Source organism: Solanum pennellii, chromosome 11, assembly GCF_001406875.1.
Source record: "Solanum pennellii chromosome 11, SPENNV200".
NCBI lineage: Eukaryota > Viridiplantae > Streptophyta > Magnoliopsida > Solanales > Solanaceae > Solanum > Solanum pennellii.
Genome location: NC_028647.1, coordinates 7,337,430 through 7,348,861, shown reverse-complemented (window position 1 = coordinate 7,348,861; position 11,432 = coordinate 7,337,430). Strand labels below are relative to the sequence as shown.

General features: G+C 29.1%; 1 protein-coding gene across 1 annotated transcript; it reads right to left on the bottom strand.

Annotated features, from left to right (window-relative positions):
* Window positions 1-5,385: 5,385 nt before the first annotated feature.
* LOC107003516 lies at window positions 5,386-9,104 on the bottom strand. The gene is made up of 3 exons (XM_015201858.2): window positions 8,498-9,104; window positions 6,508-6,882; window positions 5,386-5,799 (listed from the first exon to the last, which is right to left on the bottom strand). The coding sequence occupies exons 1-3, from the start codon at window positions 9,048-9,050 to the stop codon at window positions 5,507-5,509; spliced, it is 1,221 nt and encodes a 406-aa protein (XP_015057344.1). The 5' UTR covers window positions 9,051-9,104; the 3' UTR covers window positions 5,386-5,506.
* Window positions 9,105-11,432: the final 2,328 nt, after the last annotated feature.

Below are 11,432 nucleotides of genomic sequence, written 5' to 3'. Positions count from 1 at the left end.
CCTCTACCTCTCGTTAGACCTATCATTGTCAACCTCCTGTACTTCCTCACTAGGACATCTGTATTCCTCTTTTTTATATGTCTGGACTATTTTAATTGTATTTAATTTCCGTATCTTATCCAGCACTGAGGCTACCCCACCTTATTTTGTATGTCTTCATTCCTAATTTTATCTCTCTGATTGTTCCCCCACATCTATCTAAGTATTCTCGTCTCCGCTACTTTCATCCTCAAAGTGTGAATTCTTGACTGCTTAAAACTCTGCCCTGCATAAAACGCCTCTATAGAGCTTACCTTTAAATCCTTGTGGTATATTTTCATCACATAGGACACACCATATGTGACCCTCTGTTTCATCTATTCCATTTCGATATAATACATGACATCATCTTCATTCTCTTTATTTTCTTAGCTTATTGATCCAGATACTATAATCTCCCTCTTTTGGGGATGAACTATTGTTAATAAATAATACTATGTCATTTACAAATAACAAATACCATGGTGTTTCCATTTAAATTTGTTGTGTCAATAATTCACTAACACCAAAACAAATAAAAATGGGCTAACAATTGATCTCTGGTGTAACCCAATCTCAATTGGAAAATGTTATGAGTCTCCTTCTAGTATTTTTGTAACGACCCGCTAGGTCGTTTTGAGAATTAAGATTATTTTGACTCTTTTCAAAAGAAAATAAATTAAAAGGGTATTTTGAACTATTTGGTAACTAAAAGTATCTAGTTAATGATTTTTTATTCAATCAGTATTATAGTTGAATAGTTAGTGGGTCACATCCTTAATTAATAGTTACCACTTGACCCATGTATTGATTCAGTTAAGGAGAATTTACACTTTAATACCTAATTATATTTATGGGAAAAAGGAGTAAAAAAAAAGAAGAGAAAAACTAGAGGAATAGAGGAGAAACTCTCCAGCGGCAACGAACATGAAGGACAAAAGCAATAAAATTATATTTGCTTAAGCTTTAATATTATATGGGAATATTGGAGTATATTAAGAAGTACGTAATGTGTTACTCCCGTTTGTGAATTACTAATCAGTAGGGTTTGTTTTTACATTAAATTGCTAATGATTGCTAAGGTTTAGTTTTATTTATTTATTGAACTGCCAATAATTTGCTAATGATTGACATAGGTAGTAATATTCAGAATTTTAAAATTTATACATAAAGGGATATACATTACAATAAAAATGACCATTAGCGTCATTTAATTCTTAATTGCCGCTAAATATGTATTTTTAGTGGCAATTGTCACTCTTTGTATATGTCCCTAAAGTCTTTAGCGACATTGATTCTAATGACACTTAACTAATGCTGGAAAAGACTTAAGCACCCTTTATTAGTGTCAATATTTAATGCCGTTAAAAGTTGTTTTTGTTGTAGTGATAGATGAAGTTATTTCGAGTCTCTGGGATTAGTGTGTAACACATAGTTCTAAAAATTGGACTATTTCAATTATTATTATTATTATTATTGCAGTGTAATCAAGTTTGTTTGTTTTTTATATATATTGAGATAGGTAATTAATTATTAGGTGTATATCATATGATTAACTTTGAATTCTAGGATATTTGGAGAGATTGAGGCTTAATTGTAGGCTTGAAATTTAGCAAAATATGATTTGTTGATGTATAAATTATATAAAAATTAGGATCTTGATTAGAGTTGAGTGAGTTTTGGGGTCTAGGATAAACATATAATAATATGGGTGCCTACAAATTCGCGTGCTTACAAATAATGCATATGTGATAGATTGTGAACGTGTTGAAGCTTTGCGAAAGGGAAGGGCAAAATCTTGAGGATTTATGAAACGTGTTCAACATTTTAGGTATGTTAAGACCTTTTAGACTTCGTTGAAGGATGTTTTCTAATTAAGGATTAAAAAATGAAATACACAATTGGTAAGGATGAGAGATGGGGTCTCGTACCAATGATGTGACGGCATTGGTACGAGTACCGATGTTATTAAAGGAAAAATTTATTACTATAACATGATAGATTGTAATTTGAGAATGCCAAAGCATATCGGCATTAGCTGATGTACTTAATGACTTGATTTCTTTTGTCTGGTTGTGTTTCCTTAAGGAATCCGTATAATTGTGATAATTGAGGTGATTGTATGTCATAGTAAAATTTTGATTTATTGAGATGCTACATCATTCCTCTTTTATTGATATCATATTGTGCACACATAAGTTGAATTGTTAAATTTATTGTGTTGACTTATCTATCGATTGGAAACATAGGTGTCATCACGACTTATGATTTTGAATCGTGACAATTTTCCCTATAATTTTCACTAATTTAAAAATTGCCGCAAAACAAAAGAAGACTATCTATTGAGACCTCATCGAGCTTTCATAATTCAGTCTTCTAAAAATACGAAAATTGATTTTATAGCTCACTTACAAGTTTTTCTTTATAACATTATCTTCCTTTTATATATAAATGAGACGATGAACTAGGTATAATCATTTTTGTACCTAAATTTTTTTTTTTGAAAAAATTATATTCAATTTATATATGACCAAGAGATTTTATTTCCTTCGGAACAATCAGCGTCATACTACTTCCTCCATTCACTTTTACTAGTCAGTATTGACTTGACACACTCATTAAGAAAACAATTACTGATATCGGTATTTTAACAAACAATCTCTATTAAATGATTTTTAGTTTTAGGTATTGAAAAATGATATGGAGAATAGGTATTTAATTAATAGTGAGGGTTAAACATGAAAAAAAAATAATTGTCTTTTCTTGATATGTCAAAAGTGATAAGTAAAAATAAAAATCTATTTTAGAAATAAGTGACAAGTAAAAGTGAACGGAGAAAGTTTTTTTTTTTTTTTGTTAAACTTAAACTTCAAACTCTATTTTCTAAAAATAAAAATATCAAACGATTCCATGTCCAAACACCTACAAAGATATATATACTTACCTCTATTAAAATGTTTGCTTGACTTTATATTAAAAAATTTCTTTTTATTTTCTTTTATCACATTTGATGCATTATTGATGAAGTTTGAACCCAAAAAATTCTTCACTTCCCTATGAACCTAAAATATTGGAAATAATAAATAGATTCACATAACAAGGAAATTAGTAGCTAAATTCGATAATAAGTAAGCGTAAATTTTGAGAGTGCCCATGCTACATTGCTCAACTTTAGTCAAACAAGTCATTATGTCCAAATTATGAGCCAATGAGTAGTACAAAACAAGAGTCAAAATATTTTTAATATAGTAAGAAAATACGTATTCTCCTTCTGTTCACTTTTAATTGTCACCTCGTATTTTTTAAGGCTAATTTAACTAACTTTCAAAGTTAAATTAAATTACATTAATTCGATATTTTAAACAATACTCCCTTTGTCCACTATTGTTTGGGAGGTATAATAAAAAAAAATGTCCAAAATAATGTCAATTTAAATAATCAAGAAACATTTAGTCACTTTTTCCCAAATTTGCCCTTAATGATAGTGTAATTTAATTAAAAAGTTATGTAGACTTTTGATATTTCTTGGTATAGTAGAGTTATATTAGTTAAATTATACCTTGTATTAAATTTTCCTTGAAGGATGTGCATGACCTTAACATGACAAATAATAACGGACGAGAGAATAAAAATCTAATATTCAAAAAATATACGAAAAATATTATAAATTTTAATTTTCTTTTACATATAAAAGAAAAATATCATAAAATATAAATTAAAATTCATATAATTTGATTTTAGAAAATAATCGAGTAAAAAATAAAATTCCGAGTCCCAAAAAAGAATCGAGGATGGGAACGTAACAAAAATCAAAGAAGCCACGCGCGACCATGAGTTCAGGCTAAAAGACAAGCAAAGAGCATAAAACACTCTCTCTTTTAAGTTAAGGAACTCAAATGATACCAATTGTCTGCCCATCATTGATGTAATGTATGTGCATACGCGTTCTACATGACATAATATACATAAAATATAAAATTATTTTATAGTAGGATGAATGTGTCTGTTTGTTCAATATTATACAAGTTTAAGTGTCTACTTGTGCACGTCCAAAGTTAAAAGTTATAGTTGTCAATTGACGTCAAATTATGGATCATGTTTATATATTATGTCTGCTTGATTTGAACTGACATATATTTCTGTTTTTAACTTTTAGCTAGTATCCACACAAGTAGATACTTAAATTTGAATAAATAGATATTGTACGTCCGATGTGACATAACACATATAGAATGTCACGCAGAATACACGTGTCTGTTTGTTTAACTTTATACATGTTCAAATATCTGTTTATACATGTTTAAAATCAAATGACATAAATATCAATTTGAGGTAACGTAAAAGAACATATTTCAGATCGACAAATAAAGAAAGAACTAAAAGGGAATGCTTGTGAAAATATAAAGGGGTGAACTTGTGACCTATATATGTATTGATTGTACTGCACCACAGGGAGAGCATGCTTGTAATACCAGAGTTAGCCATTTGCTCTTTTTTTTTTTGAATTTTTGTGATGCTACAAAGTAATGTATATATGTATGTGTGTTTCTTAAAGGAAAAATTCATGAGTGCCTCTTGAAATATAATCATATCTGACGGTTTTATATCTACTTTTTAAATTATTTTAAAATGAAATAAAAATATTATAAAATATCGAGGTAGCATAAAGAGTGTGTTTGTTCTCTTAAAGATATAAGAGAGGCGAAACATACTTAATTAAAAGATGATAAATACAGACACATATTATATTTTAATTGGACACTTTACAATTCATTTTTAAACATAATTAATTAACATTATCATTGAAATTATTTTCTTTTCTTTCTTTGTAAATTAGAGTCAAATTTATCATTTATTTCGTTTATTAATTCATTACAAGATCAATTCAATCAGTGTTCTTTTAAACCATATTAAGAAATTCAAATGTAATGTACCGTTTTACGGGTAAAATAACAATGATTTAAAAATAGAAAAATACTTTAGTTAGAGAACAAAAGTGTTATATATTTTGTCCTTAAGCATTACCCAATTCACTTGATTTAACGATACTTTAGAATATTCCAAAAGTTATTCTTATATAAAACATAACTACATTTTCGTTCTCAATTTATATGACACTTTTCAGATTTTAAAATCTAAATAAATTTAATTTTTATCGTAAATTTTTCGTATGACTTTTAATTGTGTGAATTATCAATTCTTGCGATTTATAATATTTTTTATATAATTTACAAATATATAGATTTTATTTCAAAAAAATTAAAGATTTCCAGTTTGACTCTTTGAAAAACAAAAAATGTCAAGTAAATTGAGACCGAGCGAGTATTATCTTGGTAGAGTAAGCATAATCAAATTAAACTTTATACATTTCAAATTAACACATGCATTTTCATTCATTTGAAACAAAACAAATGAAAAATATTGTTGTGACATAACAAGAATATCAAGGAAAATGATAACATATTAATTATTAATTAGTACAATGTGACTAGAAACTTTTGTAAATTACAACAAAACAAGGCAATATAGCCTTAGGATTAAACACATACAACTCATCCAAATTGGAATAAAGTCCAGCAGCTCCACCAATAGAATCATATTCCTCCAAATTATTACTATTGTTATTATTATTATTATTTCCATCCAAATTTTTCTTCACTCTTCCTGCAATTACCCTGCAAACTAACATTGCCCTCTTCTCCTCCTCCTCCTCCACCATCTCCTCCTCCACAACTCTTGCGTTGTCATGCGCCTTCCCGCTCGTCGCGGTCGTCAATATACCTATGCGAAATCATTATTATTTACGCGATCCAAAAGTAGTAAAAATATAGAGTTAATGGTCAAAAATACGTCTGAAATATCCATTTTTTTGTGAGTTACATACTTCAACTATCCATTATTCTCTATCATTCCCTTTCGTTTAAAACACACCTCAATACTGAGTTGATCTAATATTTGTTCCTAATTATTACCAGACGCATGTAGGTCAACTCAGCATCAAGGTTCATCTTAATACAAAGGGAGTGATGGTTGAAGTATGCAACTATGAATAATTTATGTATGAATCTTGCGAGAAAAAAAAGATAGTTTAGGTGTGATTTTGACCATTAAAACTCAAAAGTATATAAAAAAGGCATAATACATAAATGCACCCTTTAACTTGGCCTCATTTTACGTTTATGTTCTCCAACTTTGGATATGCACAAGCAGACCCTTAAACTTGTATAAAGTTGAACAAGTAGACACCTGAATCCTACATGACACAATACATGTAGGACACCACGTACGATGAAAAATGACATGTAGGATGTCAATGTAGGACATGTATGTCTATTTGTTCAACTTTATACAAAATTAAATGTCTACTTCTGCACATCCAAAAGTTGAAGGACATAAATATGATTCGAAAGCAAGTTAAAGGGCATACTTATGTATTATTATACCTAAAAAGAAAGTCGATCGATTTTCGAACAATAAGTAGTTAATTACCTTTCTTTGTGCCATGATGAGTAGTAGTAGAGAGCTTGAATCCATTTTTGATGAGATTGCATACATTACAATTAGGTATACTAGTGCACAAATTTGAGGAACCATTTAGGCCAAGTGAACACATGAATGTTGTGCAATGGAACCTTAATAATTCATTCCCATCAGCAATACAACGTGGGTGTTTTTTGACAAGGTTAGTTGCCTTAACCTTAATAGCCTCTCTATATTCCTCAAATCTTGAAATTGTTGTTGGAGTATTGTGGATTTTCAAGATTCTGTCTATCTTGCATACTGGGGTCTTTTTGTTTAACCAACTTGATTGAAATATGATTTCCACTATGTTTCTACTTGTGTCCTCTGGACCTAATTCAGATACTGTCAATTCATATTATTAGTAACATTTTCCATTGTATATATCATAACAACAATTATATATATATTCAGTGAAATATCACAAATAAAGTGAACTTTATTAAGGTTGTTTTCAAAAGACACTCGAACTTTTGAGAAATTATGGATGCGTACATCTAAAATGAAAAAGAAGAAACGAAATAGGGTAGCATGAGAGATATGGAATTAAGTGGATGGTAGTGTCTCACTTTTACTTGTAACATTTCGAGTTAAAATACTTATTAAGAATATAGTGATTAACATGACTATTTCATTATACTCACCTTATTAAATTATGTATAGTATTTATTAGGTTTTGGAAAATGATTTGAAAATAGGTATAATACATAAATATGTCTTTTAAGTTGACTTCATATCATATTTATGTTCTTTAATTTTGGGTATGTTCAAGTAAATATTTAAATTTGTATAAAGTTGAACAAATAGACACACATGTCTTTTATGACATCCTACATGTCATTTTTTTCCTACGTGATGTCCTACATGTATTATATCATGTACGACTCATGTATTTACTTGTTCAACTTTATACAAGTTTAAGTATTTATTTGTGCATATCCAAAGTTGGAGGACATAAACGTAAAATGAGGTCAAGTTAAATGGTACATTTATGTATTATGTCTTGAAGATAAAAGTTAACACCGAAGGTAAAACATGGAAAAAAGGTTGTTCTTGATATGTTGAAAATAAAGTTAAAAGTGAAAATATAATTTTGAAATAACAGAAAAGTAAAAGTGAACTGAGGGAGTAATTAATAGGGACTTCCTAGGAAACTGGTGATAAAACCGTTAAAATATGTGATATTTAATCTAAAAATTTAAACAACGAGAGAAAACAAATTTTTATTATTTAATTATATTTTATAACAATGACTTAAATTTTTTGAAGAAATGATATTATAAGTACATATTTGATATTATATTATATTAAACACTATGAAATGAGTACTATACATTATATTATTTGAAATATTTAGTAACAATAATTGTGACTAGACTTCACTCCCTACCCAAAAAATTGTACTAAATATAAAATATTTCAATCAGCCAGAGGGAGACAAGAGTCATGAAGTTCGAGGCTACATGGAAAAGTCTGACCAAAGAATTGAGGAAAAAGAGATCCCTTTTTAAAAATAAAGTAATAACCAATATTGATGAAACAGAGAAATTAAAATAAAATAAAAATTTAGTAACAAAATACTCCCTATATCTCATATTAGTTCGTCAAAAATCATAAATAACCAGATAATTTTACTAATCCATCTTATGTTAATAAGATGGACAGCTAATATGGAATAACTGTTATTAGTAAGATGATGAACTAATATGGAACGAAGAGAGTAGTAGTAAGTACTTTCTCCGTTCAATATTGTTTGTTGTAGTTTCATTTTTTAGAGTCAAACTATAAGAACTTTGATTAACATTTTAAAATGTTATTTTTTATATGCAAAAGAAATGTAATTTATAGTACTTTTCATATCGTTTTTGAATATCCAAATTTTTTATTTAAATTAGTTAAATTGACTTTAAAAAATGCAATATGACAAATAAAAGTGGACAGAGAGAGAGTAGTAACATACCAGCATGTCTAACAGCTTGATGAAGTTCCAAATTTTCAACTTTCATAAAAATATGTCCACATTCACCACAAATATTTGATCTCAAAGAAGGATCCCTAGCTATTGGATCAACAACCATTCTACATTCATAACAACCTGAAAGTTTCCTAAATGGCATTCCTCTAATCGAGGACGATGTAGCTGGTGAAGTGGTTGAGAGTAATGAAGACGAAGAAGCAGAAGAAAAACTACTAGTGCCATTTAATTTACGCCCTTTGGGAGGCGATGGCGATGGCTCAGACCTATGCATGACCTTTGTGTTGCTACATATAGAGCCAGAACACTTCAATTTCTTGCACTTGTTGTTATTGTTTTCACCTTCGTGTTGAACTTTTGAGTTTTTCTCTTCTTTTAGTATTACTTGTTGTTGGCTATGATCTGGTCTTGTAATTACTTGTAGATGTTTACAAGTAAATAGGCTTCTTACAACTGCCCATGAATGTGGTTTTTCTTCTTTTTTTTTACTGGTTTTGGTGTGTTTGATACTGGGATTTCCTCTGCTTTTTTTGGCCATGACAAATAAAAATAAGAGATAATAGGGTAATGTGTTGGTTTTTATAAGTAAAAATAAAATAAATACATGAGCATCTCTCTTTTTTACTCTTTTTTAAGTCTCAGAGCCAGCCAGAGTGGGCTTTAATTTTTTTATGTGTGTGTGCTTTGGAATAATGAAATGTGAAAACAGGTGGGGGAGTGGAGTGTGGAGTAAAAAGAGGGAAGAGTCCTTTTCTTGTTATGCAGAATTCTGAATTGTGGTTTTGTGGACCTTTGCTTATTAATTATTACTACTAACCATTTCCACCTTCTATCGAAAATAATCTATATATCGTATAAAAAGTTAGTTTATTAGAATATTGTCCTGATTTTCTTATCATATTTCAGTTTTATTTTTACCTTGAAGAAAGTTAAAGCATAACAATAGAATCCACAATATAGTCGTTTAGAGGTTTTTGTTTATGGGGAGATTTTATTCTCTCTACAATTTCAATGTTTTTCTTTATATTAGTTTTTCATATAATAATATTATGTTTTCAGTATAAGTTTTTGTCATCTAATTTATCGATCATATGATTTGCGAATTATAAACTTCTGTATGACACTTTAATCACCTCTTCAGAACCCAACATGAAGTTCAGGGCCGGAGCTACATTAATTGGACATCCTTTGTCGAAAAAAGTATATTGTATATAAAAGCAAAATGATAAGCAAAGTAGTTAAATAATATATTCTGGACATTCTTAACACAGTAATGTGTTGTAGTCTAATGAATTTTAGGTGTCTTGAAAAAGCTAAGACATGCGAAACTTAAAGTGTTCAGGTGTTTGTATTTTACTAGCTCTTTTTTTCATTGGTAAAGTCCATCTATATCATACTCTTTTCTTTTAACTTTATTAGTAATATTACGTTGAACGTGTTATTGTTGCTAGTTAAATTACTACTATGTCTACACAGTTGATGGTCTCTTTAACCATTATTGTTCTCTTTTTCTGTTGTTTTTTCCAATGTTACTATACAATCTTGGGATATTTTTATGAAAATAAATTATTTAAGATTGTGAAGAAAGTTTCAGTTCTCTAGGTACTCTTTTTTTTTTGTTTAATGTGTGTGGTTGAGGGTAAAAATGGTTAACTGGACTAGCCTAAGAAGTAGGCCTAATATGTAATATTGTACTAATTTAGACATTTTTAATATATATATATATATATATATATATATATATATATATTATTCTGATATGTTATTCAAATTCTATTTTATTTTAACTTTAGAAAGAATTGAAATTTATTATATAATTAATTATGATCGCTGTTTGCATTATTTGACACATATGCTTGATCTAATGTAATGTAATAAAAAATGTGTAGCATCAAATTTATAAGATACCTGATACAAGGAAAATAATACATAAAAGAAAAAGTCAAAGTAATCTCAATTATAGTAGATCTTAAAAATGAATAATAATTCAACTAATATTGAGGTAAAATGAAAATCACTTTAAAAAAAAAATTATATCAAGGGAAGCTAAAAATTAACTTAATACAAAATTCTTTTTATTATTACTAGGACAAAACTTGAGAATATCTCATATGGCATGCCAATTAGCACTCACACACAAAATAAACATGTATGTTTTATTATTGCTCCATTTATTTTTATTTGTCATATTAGTAAAATTATTTACGTCTTGTATTGAAATTTAATATGATCATTAAAACTATAACATTATATTATCTTACATACAAGTATGTGTGGCAGCGGAACCGGTACCTACCGGATTTCGGTCCGGTCCGTCCCGGTCCGGTTCGGTACCGGTTAGTACCGGAAATTTCCGGTTCCGAAACAGGTACCGGGACGGAATTAGGTAAGTTCCGAAATTTACCGGTTCCGGTAATTACCGGTCCGGTCCGGTCGGTCCGGTTAAATTTTTTTTTTTTTAATATAGCCGTTACTAGCCGTTGGGTAACGGCTAGTGGGCCCCCCAACGGCTATTTGAATAGAAATTCATCCAATAGGGCCCCTACCCCACCCCTAACCTTTTTAATACCCTAAAGTTTTAAAAATTACACTTTAACCCATTTTTTTACTTATAAATACCCCTAAATTTCATTCTTTTAAATCACAATATCATCTATTCATCTTCTACTCTCTCAGCTCTCTACTCTCTATCTCTAATCTCTAATTCTATAATATATAATATCTTAAATTTCGGTGTTGCCTTACTTGGTCTTTGGAAATTAGATTTGGAGCTTCAAAATTCAATTTTCAACTTTCCACGTTCGGCTTTCGGCGGTCATAAACGTCTACTTTTTCAAGTAGACGTTCAGTACATTCGTTCTAACTTTTATTTTACGTTTCATTTATATTTAAATAATTATTTATTTATTTGTGATTTATT

Excerpts from the sequence above, each read along its gene's own strand:
- LOC107003516 (XM_015201858.2), bottom strand. The coding sequence starts at position 9,050 with ATGGCCAAAAAAAGCAGAGGAAATCCCAGTATCAAACACACCAAAACC. Across the intron at positions 6,883-8,497 it reads TCAAGCTGTTAGACATGCTG|TATCTGAATTAGGTCCAGAG; the intron begins GTATGTTACTAC and ends ATGAATTGACAG. Across the intron at positions 5,800-6,507 it reads TCATCATGGCACAAAGAAAG|GTATATTGACGACCGCGACG; the intron begins GTAATTAACTAC and ends GATTTCGCATAG.